The following is an 18,670-nucleotide window of genomic DNA, read 5'->3' on the forward strand; positions in this document are numbered from 1 at the left end:
GTGAAAAAATGCTTATAGCTCTTAAGGTATGCATTGTAGATCCTGTGTTTACTGGACATTTTTTCTTCTTTTGGTCCATTCTGTCTCCTTCCAAAGTATGGAAAGCAAAGAGCGTGCAATAGAAGAGATGTGTTTCACAGTATCAAAGATGAACAAGTAATCATAGGTCTTAAGGTATGCATTTTAGAGCCCATGTTTTTGGACATGTTTTTGTAGTTACTACCACCTCTCAAAATATTCAACACTTTTTTAACGCTGTGTGTGTGTGTGTGTGTGTGTGTGTGTGTGTGTGTGTGTGTGAATGCTTGAATGATTAACATTTAATTATTTTAAACTTAAAATATAGAAGTGAAACACATCATCTTCAACCAGATACAGTCATGATATCATAGCAGCAAACAGCTATTCATAACAGAATATTCTGCTCCACTTAAATAATAACAGATATGACCACAAACACCACTGTTAACTAACAATTCATGTAATTAATGTGCCATTAAATTTATATCAAAAGTAACTCTCTCCTAATATCATTTCCAATTTTGTTTCATTGCCAAATGTAGTGAAAGTAATCTAGGTACTTTTTCATAACAAATTCACCCATTGGTTACACTACCTTAGTTGCACTGTTACAGTTGCTGATATGCTTACCATTTGATTTTAGGACACTGACCATGCCATGTATATCTTTATTTTAGTAGTTACACTGTTAGATTTAATGTGTTGTATGCTGGAACAGTGACAAAACCCCATAAGGATTGCACCGTCTAGATTTTACATATGGTTTATACATCTGGGATAGTAGCATCATGTTTTACTTCCCCCACACTGATGGGTGGAGTATATCATGGTATATACATAAAATTTTTTACTGTAATGTATCTTGATTTTTATTAAATGTGGTTCCAAGTAAAAGAACAGCCTATACAGACAAATTCACAAAGGCTGTGGACCTGTACATATAAAAAAACTATTGATACAAAAGGCTACCTTAGAAATTATTTTTGATTTCTTATATCATTACCATCAGATTTAATTTGAGTGCAACTCATTAATGTTTCAACTCAGTGTTCTTTTTTTACCATCATAATATATATCCTTCTTGGGTGTCATATTCCTATCTCTTGTAACTGACAAACATTGTTTAGTGCTACAAGCATTCTGAGCAACACCAGCGTGTGAATTATTAACTGGGTATAATTGCCTAAGTTTCAGATTTTGTGTCTGCATATCTTCCTGTATCTTGGCATATGTAGTTACCTGCTAGCTAAATACTTCGTTCTGCACTGACTTCTCTCTCTGTTTATTTTTCAGATTGCTGTACGTCTCCATTGATTCAAATAAGGAAGATCATGGTCCAATTTATAATTTCAGGCCAATTGTTGCTGCATATTACATCATATACATCATCATTATTGCATTTTTTATGGTGAACATATTTGTAGGTTTTGTTATTGTTACATTTCAAAATGAAGGTGAACAAGAATACAAAAACTGTGAGCTGGATAAAAACCAGGTAACTTTTGATTAAAATGATAATCACTTTAGGACACTTGCATTACTGAAGTTGAATATTTAGATCAAAATTACTGTGAAATATGCTACATGTGCCAAAATGCTTAACAAGAAGTCAAATTATCTAAATATATATATGCATATAATCACGAGTAAAAGTTGACTGTTATTTTCCTGTCTCCTTCCACCGTAAACAGATTCTGTTAAGAGTGACTCCAATGACCTCAAAGAATTGCAGTTGTAGTTCATTGATTACAGATTCTGAAAGAATGTATCAGTGATACATGGTGAACTGATTAAGATCACTCTACCAAATGAAGACACACAATTTATATTGGATTTGGGTTCTTTCCTTTCAAGCAGACACCACTTATGTAAAATGAAATGGTAAATTTTATTTTATTTGTATTCTCTAGAAGAGGAGGAGTTGTTGAAATTTTATACCAAATATAGAAAAAAGTAAATCAATGGCAGTAAACTTGAATAGTAAACACGATTCATCTGAGTAAAATGATAGCACACAGTGAGTGATCTGTACAATGGTACTTGATGACACCATTGATGTGCGTATAGAAAGATAATAAACTAGACGACAGAGGTAAAATATAATAATTTTACTCTACAGTAGAGCTGCTGTATGGAAACAAAATGGCAGGAAACGAGAAAGTAGCAAATATTCTGAATTCCAACACATGCATCAGTTTCTGTGCTGTTAGTTTCACTTAAAGACAACAGCCATCTGAGAACTTTTTGTAAAAGAAACCAGCATCTTATGTGTTAAAAATATGATAGAAAAATGCAAATGCAATAAAAGATGGTCACTTTGATAACTAAATAAAAATAGAGAGAGAGAGAAATAAGTCAGCAAGTGCTGTAATTTAAAAACCAACCTAAGACTAGGTCAAATGAATCTTTTCTTCTCCCAAGGGAGCACACATTTCATTATACCTAGGGACTGGGTGTTTGTGTTGCCCTCATCATTTCATCAGCAGCAGCAGCAGCAGCAGCAGCAGCAGCCATCACAGTGGCTAGATTGGACTGTGTAAAAATTGGGACTTTGTACAAGTGCTAATCACTGCACAGTTGCGCACCCCACAAACCAAACATCATTATCATCATTTCATTATATGTTCTAAACAGATACTGTTGTGACACACAACATAAGTAAATGTGCAGCATGTCATCAACAGGTATATTTCACAGCACAAATACAGTACAAACTTTCATAGGCATAACGAACAGTTCCAGAGTCAAAACCAACAGAGTAATCCACAATGATGGTGTGATTTAGTTTCATATGCAAAGGCAGTAGGTAGATGGTACACTGTGAGCAAAGAAGTGCTTGAGCAGCTGGTGACATCAGTATAAATAGATGGCAGCCTAGTGATGGTGGGACTAGGTGGGCACTGGTGTGAGCACGACGGTTGGCAGGCTCACGTCACGTGAAGCAGTGCCGGTTCTCTGGCAGCTGGGTGCCGCAAGAGCACTGGCAAGCTTTTGGGGCGTGCCATGCAGAGTCCCTTGGGCACTGGAGTGGAGGTGTGATCCAGGGCATCCCACGGTTGTAGAGGCAGAAAACAGACTGGTTGTAAATAATGTGAATGGCAAGAAGATGCTGGCACTGACGAGGTGCAAGGCCCACCGAAAGGTGTGATAGTCCTGTCAGTTACCACAGGCCTACCCATTGATGTGGGTGATGAGCAGCTTTACATGGTGTCATGCTGCACTCAGCTGGATGCTGAGAGGGGTGCCGGCCAAGAGAAACGTCAAAAGATGCACCAAAAGGATATGCAGGCTTAAACAGCTCCCGGTTGGTCCACATGAGGGAGTATGGCTGGCAGGATTTTGGGTTTCAGTGGCTGCTGGGTTGTGACAGTGAGTAGGATGATAACAGAGACACTGCAGGACATGCCGTGTCAACATCTGGTTCAAGTGGGTGAAGACATCCCTGGTGGAGGTGCCGCTCAGGAAGGTCTGGTGGCCGGTTTCTGTGGGTGGCCTAGAAAATGAGAGTGATGAGTGCACTGCTGGAGGTGTCATGTAGGGTTGTAGGGAAGGAGGAAAGGAGGACTCCTAATCAAGAGTGGGAAAAAAATGGTGAGAGGAGTGTAGAAGAATCTTATGTAGCATTGCTGTGAAGAGCTTCTGGAAATGTGAACTGGAACAGGGGTGGCTGGTCACCTGCCACTGGTGAAGTTGGTTTCAATGTCAGGTCACTGTCCTGGCTCCCACGTCTTAAGGCGTGTGTACATCAGCCCCCTTGCTACCAGAGTACTGCATCAACCCACTTGTCCTGGCACTCAAAACCTCACATGCACACTTCCTTGTCCAGATTGAAACGTGGGGCAGGCAACATTATGGGAGCTGACAGGAGGTTCAGGAGGCATATGTGGCTGGTGGCCATGATGCAGCTCTGCCATACTCTTCTCCCTCATACATGTAGCTCTGTATGTTAGAAAAAGGGCTAAAGCATTGTCTGTGGGTGATTCATTTATATATTTTTTCATTTGGGTTTTGAAAGCTTGGGAATGTCTCTTGCTTCTCTGTTGGTTGGAGGCTGCAGAAGTGGTGACTTGATCTGTTGAATCTCATCCTACTAGCAGAAATTCTCAAAAAACTGCACACAGAATTGCAGCCCGTTATCTGGTATAATCATTCAGGAAAGACATTCTACGACAAAAACTTTGTTACATGCCTGAATAGTGGTATCTGCACTGGAGGAACAGCTGTTAAAATGCAACGGAACATGGAGTAAGCATTGATGACTATCGGCCGGGTTGTACACAGAAAATGGTTGGCAAAATCAAGTGGAGTTCTCTTCCAAAGCCATGAGGGCATCAGCCAGAAGAGAGTGACTGGTGAGGTACTGCTTGCTTGCTGTACATTTGTGACAATTCTGTATAAGGTGCTTGATCTGCCTATCTGCCTGTCAGAGCCAGACCAGTAGACATGACACCTGGTGAGCAGCTTGGTACGAAGTGCACCCAGATGTCCATTGTGTTGTAGGTGCAGGATATTAGAATAAAGGCATACTATAATGATGGCTAGTAGAAATTTTGGTCCGTTATTGACAAAATAATGCTATCCACTAAGATGAGCCTGTGATGGAGGTGAAAATAGTGCTGTATTGGGTTAGATTTCTGGCAAGGGATGCAGTCTGGCTATCCCCACAGGATGTATTGATGTACTTGTAATGTTGTGCCTGTGCATGTGGTGCCTTCAATATGGGATTGAGTGATGGGAAAATGATCCACAGCTTGCTGGGCCTCATCACTGAAACAGAAAAAAAGGTCCTCTTCTTGACTTAACATCAGACTGGGGTCCATCAAGAGGTGTGACACGGCTTCAGCATTTTCATGCTGAGTAGCACTTCAGAAATGTATTTCTTAGTTATACATACAGTGAAAAGTAGCTCAGTACTGGAGCCGGTGGGCCTTTCAATTGGGTAGCTTAGTACCAGGGCCAAAGAGTGATACCAGAGCCTTACGGTCAGTGATTAAGTCTAACTTGGCTCTGTAGAGAAAAATATTCATTTCTTTAGTGCAAGAATGACCGTGTCTGCTTGCTTCTCAATCTAGGAATACTTCTTCTGGGCTGTTCTGAGCGTTTTTGAAATGTAAGCAGTTGGTTGTTTAGAGCCATCAGCATTTTGGTGCACTAATACAGTGCCCAATCCCTGTTCAGAGCCATTGGCAACCACCCCACTTACTGAGCTGAAGAGTAGACAGGCATGGCACAGAGGATAAGGCCTGTTTGAAGGTCTGGAACATCCATTCAGAATGTGTTGACCAGGAAAATGGGATGCCTTTCTGCCTAAGATTGTTCAGCGGGTATGCAAACTCTGGAGTGCCAGGAATAAATTAACTAGGGTAAGTGATTTTTTTTTTGTTATTTTTTTGTAGAGGAAAGATTGTAGATCCTTCAAATTTGAGGCACGTGGGAGTGGTGTGATTACTGCCACACACTTCTTCATAGGCGGAATTCTGTCGTGAGATATGATCTAGCCATGCCATTCCACTGGTGGTTGAAAGAATTTGGGTTTGTCAAGACTATGTTTTAGGCCGGAGGCTGTTGAATGTGACATAGTTGCCATAGGTTCTGTAAATACTCCTCCATCATGGCCCCAGCGATGACAGTATCATCAAAATTATTGATACATCCAAAAATACTGTTAATTATTAAAGGAGCCATTAAAAAAAGAGCTGGGGCATGGCCATGCCAAAAACAACATGCTTAAATGTATAAAGACCATGCAGAGTGTTGATGCCTAGTATTTTTTTGTGGTTCTTCATTGAAAGGAAGTTGCAAATAAGCCTCAGCCAGGTTAGTTTTTGAAAAATATTGCCCACTAGATATCATGGTGAAGAGTTTGTCTGGCTTTGGAATCAGATAAGGGTTGAATTCAGACTGTGAGTTTATTGTGAGGATATAGGTTCAATTCCACTGAGGTTTGTCAATCTGTTCAGCTCATCTTTTACTGTATGATGCAGTGCTAAAGGTACGGGCCATGCATGAAATAAACGAGAGCATGGTGATTTTGTTAATGCGATGTACACTATAGAGTTTCTTGCTTTTCTAAGGCCTTCTGAAAAAATATCAGGACACTCATTACAAATGTCTTCTAGCTTCTTAAAAGGTTCTTGTTCACAGACAAGGTTCACAAAATCATCAGTAGTGAAATCAAAAGCAGAAACTTGATCCAACAAAAATATTTTCTGTGTTTGTGCAATTAACCACTAAAAAGACGAATTGCTGTACTACATTTGTGTAAGCTGCCTCAACAGTAAAATGACCTTTGACCAGAATCTACTGCTTGTTTTAACTCACTATGTGGTGAGCAGTTGGTTTTAGTGTCAGTGCATCTAGCTGTAGATAAGTATGAAAGCTCAGAAAGGAAGCTGATGTCACTGTATTGACCTATAATTGGATCCCTCTATTGCAAATTGCAAACAGGATGAACAATTTATTTGAGCCTACCATTTCATGTTCAGAATCAGTTGTGATCACATTAATATCCACTTGATCCACCGATGGAATCACCAAAATAAGGTGGTTCTACATATGGAAGCAAGATGTCAATCTTTATTGAATTTGTTGCACTGTACCTATCTGTCTGGGCAGTCATTCTGGGAATGCTTTTGGAAACAGATGGGCGTGTGCACTGGTCAAGCAGCCACAACTTTGTCCACTGTTTGCCGGCAGTGTTGACATTTGATTGCAGTTACTTCTGCCTTGTCGGCCTAGCTGTATGATTTTTTTGTGTTTGGCAATGATTTTTATAGGTCAAAAAAGTCAAGATACAATGTGGTTTGGAGTCTACAGTAAGCTGTACATCCCGTTATGAATGGCTGTCAGTCGTTTCAAAGGTCAGAAGAAGACAAGAGTGTACCACCTCCATTCTTTCCATACATAATAAAGCAAGACAGTATTCAATCCAATATTTGGACAGAGGACAGCTTCACCTTTATAGAATTTCCATTGTATATGGCTGTTTGATGATGATTTGTTACATTTTCAGGTGTTTGGTACGCAGAAATGGGTAAATATGTGAGATGAGACCATAAAATTCAATATGTTAGTATAGTATTATTTCTTAACCTCAATAAGTCCTACTGTTAAATGTGAAAATCTGCCATTAAATATAATTCTTCAATTCAGAATATACACTGACAGAAAAAAATTGCAACATAAAAAATAATCAATGTAGAATAAGGAAATTTTGGGAATATGTTTGTCTAAGTAACATATTTAAGTGATTAACATAACAAGATCACAGGGTGATGTAAGTGTGAGATAAGCCATTACAAATGAGAAATACTGGTATAATAATAACAGGTATAACCATCAGAATGTTGAATTCAAGCATGCAAATGTGCATGCATTGTGTGGCACAGGTGCCAGATGTCAGTTTGTGAGGTGGAGTTCCATGTCTGTAACACTTGGTCAGTCAATACAGGGATGGTTAATGTTGTTTTACGATGACAGTGGAGTTATCATCTGATTGCGTCCAGTATGTGCTTCATTTGAGACTGATATGGTCATCAAGCAGTACAAGGCACATGTGGACACACCGTAGATCATGTTGGGTTGCAACAGCAGTGTGTGGGCAAGCATAATCCTGTTGGAAAACACCCCATAGAATGCTGTTAATGAATGACAGTGCAATAGGTCAAATCACCAGATTGACAGACAAATTGGTAGCCAGGCAGCCTGGGAGAACCATGAGAGTGTTCCTGCTGTTGTACAAAATCTCTCCCCTGACCATAACTCCAGGTGTAGATCCAGTGTATCTAGCACGCAGACAGGTTGCTTGCAGGCCCTCAACTGGTCTCCTTGTAACCAACACACAGCTGTCACTGGCACCAAGGCAGAAACCACTTTCATCAGAAAGTGCAACAGGCCTCCACCCTGCCCTCCAATGAAATCTCACGTGACACCACTGAAGACACACATGGTGGTGGTTTGGTATCCGTGGAATGCCTGACTCGGAGCTGTCCTTGAAGTAACCAATTTGTAACAGTTTGCTGTGTCACTGTGGTGCCAACTGCTGCTCAAATTGCTGCTGCAGATGAGTATGGTGCACCAGAGCTGTAAAATGAATATGGTTGCTGTCCAACTTGGTAGTGCCACATGATCATCCAGAGCCTGGGCTTCTTACGACCATACATTTTCGTGACCACCACTGCCAACAATCATGTACAGCGGCTACATTACTGCCAAATCTTCCTGCAGTATCACAGAAGGAACATCCAGCTTCTTGTAGCCCTATCACATGACCTTCTTTAAATTCACTGAGGTGTTGATAATGGCTTCTTTCTCACCTTAAAGGCATTCTTGACTACCATCAACTCATGACATCCAATCTCAAAGGTAACTAATGCTCATGACCACTACAGCATGTATTTAAAGCAAACCTGATTATTCTTATCCCATTGGCACAAAATTTCAGATGTAGAAACGTGCCAACCAACTTTCATTTATGTCTTACATGTCCTCCTCAGTGTTGCATTTTTTTTCTGACAGTGTATTTTTCAGTATAAATGCAAAATCTCAATTTCTTTTTTTGTTACTTAGCAGACATCTTATTCTTTCTTCATTTTTTTCAGCGTAATTGTATTGAATTTGCTCTAAAGGCAAAACCAGTTCGAAGGTACATTCCTAAACACAGGCTTCAGTATAAAGTCTGGTGGTTTGTCACATCACAGCCTTTTGAGTATGCAATTTTTATACTTATTCTGATGAACACAGTTACATTGGCAATGAAGTTCCATAATCAGCCAGAACCATATACAAATGCTCTGAATATATTAAACATGCTTTTCACATCTGTTTTTGCAATGGAATTTGTGTTCAAACTAGCTGCCTTCAGATTCAAGGTAAGCTTTAAAATGTATTGTTAATACTCAACACTGGCTTGCAACAAAAACTAGCAGTTGTAAAACATTTTGTAATGTAGCTGTAATACACTTCAGATGAGTAAAAGATCTGTATTCACAATTTTCAGAATTACTTTGGAGATGCATGGAATGTATTCGACTTCATCATTGTACTAGGCAGCTTTATTGACATCGTCTATGATGAGGTGAATGTGAGTAAAAGTTATAGCGAATGCTGAGTTTTTGGTTTTTATGGAAGTAACTTTTAACACTAACACTCATTTTGTACATATACTGGTATTAGTTATTGAAATTTTTATTGAAGATGTTGGAAAAGAAATATATTTTCAGTTTTCAATACATGTTCTTGAACTGAGAGATTGTCACCATTAGTCTCCTAAGTACTCCTCAAACAAAATGTTAGTCATCTCTATTTTTGATATGGTTTGTAAAATATGATACCACTGGGATGTTGACGAAGGGTACATTTCACCCGAGTTGACACTAGTTTTCCATAGTTTCCTCCACATCATTTATGACAAGAGACACCTCCTGCAGCAAAATCATAGCCTGCTCCCTCCCCCCCCCCCCCCCCCCCCCCCCACAATGCTGGTCCAAATGAGCAGGTACTCTTATGATTTTCATATAGGTCAAACCCTAGAAAAGAAGAAATGTTACCTGCAGCTGTTATAAGCTCATGATTCTAATATCTTTGTAATCTTTTTTAATATTGGATGGGAAGAGAACAACTATTGGTGTCTCATTTCAGGAATTTGAACATGTTCTATACACTTTGTAGCTGTTTTCCACCACTGTTGTAAAGTTGATTTGAGGTTTCTAGAAATTTATATTAGGAGTCCTCTGGATTTAAATACGCATACATATCGGTGTACTACTTCTTCATGGAAATAAGCGGTGTCCTTTCTGCTGCTCTGTAAACTGTCAACAGAAGTCATATAATAGAAATAATGTGTCTGATATCTTCAAACAATTCTACAAGGCATGTATCAGAAACCTATTGTTACCTGTTAACATGCTACCTCTTGGCAGCAATCAAAATGAAATAGTAGTTGAAACAGTGGAGTCGAATTTGGGAGGAGCAAGGTTCAAACCCTCTTGCAGGCACCAATATTTAACTTCTCCATGGTTCCACTAGGGCTTAAGGCAAATCATGGAATGATTTCTTTGAAAAGGTTACAAGCAATTTCTTTCATTATACTAGCCCCATCAGAGGGCGTGCTCCATCTCTGATGATGTGTTGCAGACAGAATGTTAATACTTAACCTTAATCTCTAGTTATTTGGTCTGAAAAATTGCTGTATCAGTCACTAAGGATAACTGATATTTTGTCTGTGGAGCTTGCTTAAGCAGTGAGACTTGAATATACAAAGATAGGAAATGGGAGAAATTAAAGAAAAACTTAAGAAAACATAAATGACTTGAAGAGTTAATATTGAGGTGCCTTTAAAATTTTCTGAAAAGTTTAATTAACAGACCATAATTTAATAGAGCTGTATTTACAATTATAAAATTGTATTTTCTCATTTACAGTCTTCATTCTATCTGAAGAATTGCACTTGATTAGTGATGTAGTGTTTCTCCAAAAGTATCTGACATTATGGAGGTGTTACCAAAACTATATTTTGCTTTGAATGCATGGAAATATTTGGTCACTGTCCATTTCACATTCAAAGCTGTCTATCTTTGTGTTACTTTAATTCAACAAGTGAGTTGATGTGTGTCAATAATTTCTTTTAAATGGGATTAATCTAAAATCCTGCTTTAATCATGAGTGAGAAATACTGTAGGTGTTATGTTAAATAAACAAAATATTATGTGATACCAGTGATTTAACTATGATTACAGTGAGCAGTAAAAGACTTGGAGGTTTCTTAAATTTTCAGTCAAAGGCAGAAGGGAGACATGAGGAACTCCAGATGGTCTAACAATTATTAAAGGAGAAGGCCAAAGTAGTAATTATTTAAATGTGAAATGTGCTGCATCTGGAATCTGGATTTGCCTTTTAAACTGCTTTAGAAGAGAGAGAGAGAGAGAGAGAGAGAGAGAGAGAGAGAGAGAGAGAGAGAGAGAGAGAAAGAGAGAGACTGTGTATGTTTTATGTTTGTTACCCGTATGTGACCCTTTTTTACCAAATAAAACTTCCTTTTGGACTAATGTTATTGACAGTGTGGTAACTATCTAGTGGTATTTGCAGTTTGTAGATTATTAGCATGTTGTGGAGTGGTATGAGAAAGAGTAACGGAGTGCATACTTTGGTGACCAAGTTCATTCCTTTTCAGTAAAGTTCTTCTGAGGGTGTGACCATGACATGATGTGATGCAACTATTGATGTTTTGACTACTGCTGCAGGTATCATTCTTTGTGATGCAGTTACACACTCAGAACAATTTTATTGATATAGTCTCCAGCTGTGAAAGCCCATACTCATGTCAATTCCTCTTAGAAATAGGAATTGTTGGGAAAAGAGCATGACCAAAATATCTTGAGTCGATGAAATGTTTATCTTTAGGTGAATGAGTACATTCTTTAAAATCTGTGTTTACTGGACTTTAATACAATCAATAACAGGTGAAGATCCTAACCATTCATCACTCTGGAATCTGGTAATCATGTTGGTATAATTTTGAACATTGCATACAGAAAAGTCATTGTGTAGTATGTTTGCTGTTGGCCACTGATTTTTAGGTAATTTTTCACATTATTTGTACTGGATCCTGCTCTGGTTCTACACAGTTATCTCAAACACAGATTATGTAAACAGAGAACATGACACACTTTTGCTTGCATAGAAAAATGATGAAATTATATTTCTGACATGTAGTGTTTCAACAAATAGTTTGAGAGAAAAGCAACAGTAGTCCCATTTAGGATTCTTGCTGAAGATGGAAATAATAGGTGAACAGCCACATAAACAGTAGATATTTATGTATTATGTGCAGAACATAACGAAATAATAATGTTACAATAACTATACTGGAAGTAGGTTTTTATTCTCTTTCCGACAGTTCATCTTTCTCACAAAGTTATTTCTCAGCAGCCAACAGTATATGCTTATGACACTATCAATCAGCATCAGAATTTTTGTTGTTTATTTTCATTATGTGGATACCACTCCTACTAGAAGGTCTGTTGGATGGATTTAGTTATCTACCAGAGGTTTACAATGTCATTGAAAATCTGCATATCAAATTCAATGTGCTGTGAAGTCTGGGAAACTAGTGTGATAAAGATTATTCTTGTGAGTCAGCATTATTTTAAGTAACAGCCAAGAAGGTTGCGGAACCAATCGGGAGTCAATAGACAGCTATGTCACACAGTACTTCCAAATCTTGAGACATATTTGAGTGGCCATATTCTTCCAAAACAGCAACCAGATATGTTCACATTTCACAGGTGATCTTGGTTGTCACATGTATTTTTCTTCAATAATTATTCAATATTATTTTACTGTTTTGTGACTGGAGTTCATGGTGGCAGTGTAATCTATTGCGAAGATCGATGCCAAGGTTAGATTGAAATGTGCTCAGACACCATGTTGATTTACATGTTTGCACAGCTACTGTGTCCATTTTTCATATTTATACTTGCATGCTACAAAAGTATGAATGATGCACCACATTAAATATCTGTAAGATAAGTTGTGGATAGCGTCAGGAAATGTCACATACGCAATCACGTCTTTTACTGGAATGGACATAGTTGGAAGACAGTGCCTTCATTTTATGTCATATCTAGAGCTGTACTTCTGTACATGGGAAATAGGTTGTCAGTTTAAGATTCTCAATGTTGAGAAAAAAGTCAAAATCCCATTTCAGCCTTCAGTAGCTGTGTGTTACCAGTATAGATGTACTTTCACCTTCAGATTTACGTTTTCACATGGGTCTAGGGAAAATGCCAAATGTCATGACATTTTTTAAAAAATGATGATGCTGTGTTACGTCACTAAAAGTCACAACTTTCACATTATTTTTTCACTTTATCACTTATGGAAAAATTTTCCTCTCCAAATGAATATGTAGTAAAGTGTTTTTGTTACTGATGAGTCAGATATGTGTACAGCATTTAACAATCCCTCTCTGAATACAGTAGCTGAATTAAGTAAAAACTTAGTTTCTTCAGGAAATAACACAATTCTCTTAAGAAATGGCCTTCCAAGACTAGTATCTGTAATACACATCTGTGATACTGGCAAGCTGTAGACTCAGTCAATAATTAAATTGCTGAAGACCAAGGACTCTCATGGATATAGTAGGGGTATGTAACAGGATATTAAAGCACTGTGCTGCCTATGTAGCCCCTGTACTTAGACACTTCTGTAATTTTTCCTTTGTGAATGGTCAGTTTCTTGAATGATTAAGGTATCAGTAATGAAACCACTGTTTTCAAAAAGAAGAGAGAGATACTTTAGACAATGTTAGACCTGTTTCTGTGCCTTTGGTGTTTGCAAAAGTTACTGAAAAGGCTATATGCAAAAGGGTAATCAATCATTTCAATTCCATTTTTTTTGCTGTCAAGCATCAGTTTAGGATTAAACAAGAAGTTTCAAACATTAGTCAGCTTCTTTGATTTAGCTAAAGTTTTTGATTGTGTTCATTACAAAATATTGTTGCAGAAGTGGGACCATTAAGTAATAGGACTAGCTCACAGTTGGTGCCTTTCACACTTTAAGAATAGACAGCAAAACGTCATTCTCTAGAGTAATGAGCTGGTGCCTTATAGGGGTGTGATCAAGTGGGGGGGGGGGGGGGGGGGGGGCTGCCTCAGGAGTCAGAGCAAACCGAATGCGGATATATTTACCATTAGAACAGTACCTGCAAGAAGTTGTAGTCTAACATGAAAATTACTCTGCATTGCTTATTTTCATTAGGTTATGACATATGGAATTTTATTCTGGGGTAACACTTCCCGTTCACAGAGTGTATTTGGCTCAGAAACAGGCAGGTGGAGCAATATGTGGTGTAAGTTTGTGAACTTCATGTCTTAATTTAATCCATTAACAATTACTTGGCCTAAGTAATTGACTTCTCCTAGTACAAAATGACATTTCTCAGTGCTTAGCATCAAATGAGCTGCCCATAATCTCTTAAATATTTCCCTCAGTTGTTGCCTATCATCCTGCATATTGCTCAAAAGGATGATTATGTTGTTGAGGTATGCCAGACACTGTCAGTTACAGTACTTTTAATACTCTGTCCAGTAAATTATGGAGTGTTGCTGGTGCATTATTTAACCTGAATGGCATCTTTGTATACTGATAGTGTCCCCAAGGTTCTGAAAATGCAGTTTTTGCTTGGTCCTTTGGAGACCTTCTAACTGATGGTATACACTCTTCAATCCTATTGTCAAGAAGTACCGGCATTGCCCAAGATTATCAATCATTTCTTTGATGTTTGAAACTGGATAGGCATCGATTGTAGTCTTATTATTTAAATGGCGGTAGTCACAACAAAATTGATTTTTTTTTTGAGTCATCCATATACTTCTTCAGTAAAATTACATTTTCCACCCCCAGAGGCTACTTCTCTCTTCTGTTACACTATCAGGCAATTGTTGATTATAAATTCTTCCAAAATTGGTAGCAGAGATCATGGTATTCTGTACAGTCTCCTATATACCAGTGCTTCGTTCCCTGTCAGAAGCCTGTGTTGTGTTACTTGAGTAGTAACGAACAGCCTGCATAAAAAGCAGGTCTTGAAAGACTAGCAAAAGTTTCTCAATCTATGTCCTTTCTTTCCCTCTTCAAATGCTTCAGTTTTTCCAAAAATGCAGTCCTAGTAGCATCCAGTGTGCTGTTATAGGCTACAACCTCTGAGCAACAATCTTCCTCATCCAGACTCTCCAATGAGGGCAACAGTGTATTCTTGAAGAACCAAACCTCCTTGGTGTCAAAAATTATCCACAATTATTGGTACTACTTTGCTTCTGTCCCTCTTTTGTATGTATAGAGTACCATGTCCCACAAAAACAACTTGCTGGATCCAAAACCTCACTATCATCCAACAGTTCCACTGTACGTAACATATCACTTGGTAAAGCAGGCTCCACATTCTACCCTAGTGACTTTCCGGTGCCAGCCGACACACAATCGTGCAATTTAGGCCTTAATGTCATTGTTCACAGTTCACAGTCTGATTGGATTTTCCTGTACACCAGACATTCCTCACAACAGATCAGTATTGACAACAGCTCCCCTAGCTGGAATATCTTCTCACTAAACTCCACTATACATTGTTGAAGGTCAATTGTGGCATGATGTTGATGCAGGAAATTTAACCCTAGAATGCTGTAGCCCTCATTGACATGAAACACCACTCCCACACACTGCCCAAACTTGGTCACCTCAAACAAAAAGTTCATCATTACTGACCCCAATGGACATACGTAACTATCCCCTACTTGATGCAAGTTGTAACATGGTGGGTTCCAATGCATCCTACCTGCTATCTCTGTTGAGGCTTGTGTCCAACAGAACTTTATATTCCCTACCATCTGTCACATCCACTATGGCACATTCTGGTTCTGCATTTGTTTTTACTACATTAATTTTTCTGGGAACTACTTTGGCACCTCTGGGGTTCCCTCTTAACTTTAAGAGGTACTTCTTATTCCCCAGACTCTCTCTCCCATTACCCCAATAGCTTTGCCATTTGTCCATACCACCCCTACTACTATTTCCATTAAATCATTGGAAGCCCACACTATCCCTGTTGCCACTCGGTGGCTGGTAGGTTGCCTCTTAACATGCTTCACACATCTAAAAACAGTTATGTTTGACACAAACACATATCTTTGACCCCTTATACCTGTTGACACATCATTTTCGTCATCTTTCAGTGCTAATCTGAACACTGCTTGGAGATCTTTAGATGCCCCAATGCACACCCTCCTTGAAATCTTGAGTGCCAAACTTCTCAGAAAAACAACCAGCTCACGTTGCTCAGCTTCCTGTACCAGTACTTTGTTTACATCCTCACTCTGAGTTAACTTGCAAGTATGTACAAATCAGTTGCCTAACCCTATGTGCAAGATATTCAGATGCTCCATTATGCCTTTTGAAAGCCACACACAACTGCTCATGGAAGAACCGTGTGCTGTTCTGTTTCCTACATCTTTGATCAAATTTTCGCAAGTGCTGATCAAAAGTCCGTGCATTTTGCAGCACCTCTGAGCACTGCACAAACAACTGTGCATCTCTAGTTAAATGTAGCCATGCTTTCTGCAGTAATTCCTTAGCTGACCAATCCCCTATGTCAGCCAATGACCTAAGATTCTCCAGAAATGCTAACACATCATCAGACAACCTGCCAAGAAAAGGAAGAAACAAGGTTAGCAACAGCTGGATCCACTCCTGGAGGCTGTGACTTCATCACCTTTATTTCCTCATTTTTCTCCATTATTTTACCATCTGAAACCACTTTATCTACCCTTAATCGAGCTACCTGATTCACCAATGACTTGATAGCTTCTTCACTGGTGACACCTTGTGTGTCTAATTTTGCTATTGCATTATCATTACTCACTTTTGTGACTCAGAATTAATAATCCAGAACAACACAGGAATAATAATCCACCAGTAACTCAGACAGAACACTCTGTAACTCCCTATACTACCAAACTACTTCTTTTGCGTAATCACGAGCCACCTGGATTCAACTGCACTGTCTGTCCATGAGCCCAAAAAGATTACATGTAAAGCAAACAACTGCTACAGATTTAGTACAAGGGACAGAACACTCAAGCAAATTGCACTGTGTACAAAGCACAAGTACTAACCACTCATCTCTTGAATTCCCCATTAACTGAGATAAGTATACCGGCTCCTCTGGTTTTACAAAAGTAACCCTACTATTATCATGCCCCTTAATTCTTGACCCCCACGATTGTCAGCATAAAAGAAGAAGATAGTCTCACTCACCCCACACAAAGAAATGGTGAGCTATGGATCAGATATCACACTTTGGATGTGTTACACCCTCCGCTGTTTACTGTGGTGATGTTTACTCCCTGACACCACCCTGAATTGAGCGGTTACACTTGGACAGGTGAGTGGTGGTGGTGACAGGCTGGAGGACTCAGTGGAAATGCTACGGACAATAAAGAAGGCTTTTATTCAGTCCCAGTACATGCTTCATCATGGCTAGCAAGGCAGATTGTGCCTCATTCTATTGTCCCTGGCCTGCGCCAATATAAAGGTGGTGGCTTCGGCCCTGGTGAAAGGTTGCATAGGTACTCCACAGTGCTCTCTCTGCAGGCCATGGCCGCAGCACCAGTGGTGAGCTACTGTTCCATTGGTGATGACACCTGGGACAGACAGACCTTCGTCTCCACACATGACCACAGCTGTAGTGTGTGGTCACGTGTGGAGACTGCTGTGCATGGCATTCCACCCACTATTCCCTGACAGGAGCAACACGGTGGATGGCGCTGTGTTACTACGTCCAGGAAAGTGAGTTTGGGAAGCAGCAGGTGCAGACAGAAAGTTGTCGATGCTGTGGCACCGAGTCCTGTGAGGAACATAGTCTTGGCAGCAGCAGGCATAGCCCTGTCTCAATCTCGTGGCTGCTGCTGGTGATGCCCAGTCGTGTCACTGTCCGGTATGGCCCTGGCATCGTGGTAGTGCTGTTGGACTTCAGCGATGACAAGTGCGTGACTCAGCCTCAGAATTCAGACATATTTATATCACTTCAAGATGCATTTCTTTCAGGAAAACCTGGCAACAAGTCACCTTACCCCTAACAAGAGACTTGCCCTGGTGTCATGACATCTACACACTACTGTCATTACCACTGTTCAGTACTGTTTTCTGATAAGTGCAGTTCGCCTCATCTTGCAATCCCATTATGTATGTGTTATTCTGACCCACATGTCACCACAATGCAGCTACCAGCCTGTGGCTGCTAATGCAGTACTTCACGGTGTCTTCCTTGCTACTTATTATTTTTCATAAAATACTGGGTAGTGACACTGCAACCCACATAATAGACTGCACTTGTTTCACACATCCAATCTGGTGTAACCTTCTGACTTAAATTACTGACATAATTTATTTGGCAAATAATTCCTATTTACACTTTTTTCTTGATTATTGTTACACAATTAATTCCTACTGTGGTTTTACTGTGTAACCTTGTTCTAACATAAGCACATGATTTTTCATCTCTATGTATGTATGTGAATGGTGTGAATGGATGATAGGGTAGATCACCATTCACTCAAAGTTCATGTTGGTGAATATGTACACAAGAATTGGGGATACTTGCTTGCCAAGCTATTTTATAAGCTTTGTTGGAACTATTGCTCCAGAGATGAAAATGCCCCCTGCCCCCTTTTCCATGCAGTGAGACATGCATGTGGATGCTTGCGCCCACACACACACACACACACACACACACACACACACACACACACACACACACACACTCTCTCTCTTAGCTCTTCGTACTATAAAAAAGAATGGAAGGTCGACAGCATAGAAATCTGTCCTCTCTACTTTTTTTTTTTTTTTAATATATATATGCTTATCCACCAGTCAGCACTTTACCTTAAATTTGGATTGTATTTTTTCACTTTAGCATTGTTTATGTATCATCCTTGAGTGTTAGATGAACAGCTAGGCACATTCCAAACTTTTTGAAATGAATACAGAAAGTGAGGTATATACTATAAGTATTGTAATCTTTGTAAAATAGTAAGACTGAGAATTCATCCATACCTCTTCCAAATGGATTACAAATAATTAGATGGAGCATCCTTTATTC

General features: G+C 39.3%; 1 protein-coding gene across 3 annotated transcripts in view; it reads left to right on the top strand.

Annotated features, from left to right (window-relative positions):
- The window catches only part of LOC126184668 (muscle calcium channel subunit alpha-1-like), a 601,154-nt gene that overhangs the window by 449,305 nt on the left and 133,179 nt on the right, over positions 1–18,670 (top strand). For all 3 annotated transcript variants that reach the window (XM_049927151.1, XM_049927152.1, XM_049927153.1), the window contains exons 25-27: positions 1,315–1,516; positions 8,622–8,891; positions 9,020–9,097. In XM_049927151.1, coding sequence (XP_049783108.1) covers positions 1,315–1,516; positions 8,622–8,891; positions 9,020–9,097 — 550 coding nt within the window. The remainder of the gene's footprint in view (positions 1–1,314; positions 1,517–8,621; positions 8,892–9,019; positions 9,098–18,670) is intronic.

The sequence above is a fragment of the Schistocerca cancellata genome, chromosome 4 (assembly GCF_023864275.1).
Source record: "Schistocerca cancellata isolate TAMUIC-IGC-003103 chromosome 4, iqSchCanc2.1, whole genome shotgun sequence".
Classification (NCBI taxonomy): Eukaryota; Metazoa; Arthropoda; class Insecta; order Orthoptera; family Acrididae; genus Schistocerca; species Schistocerca cancellata.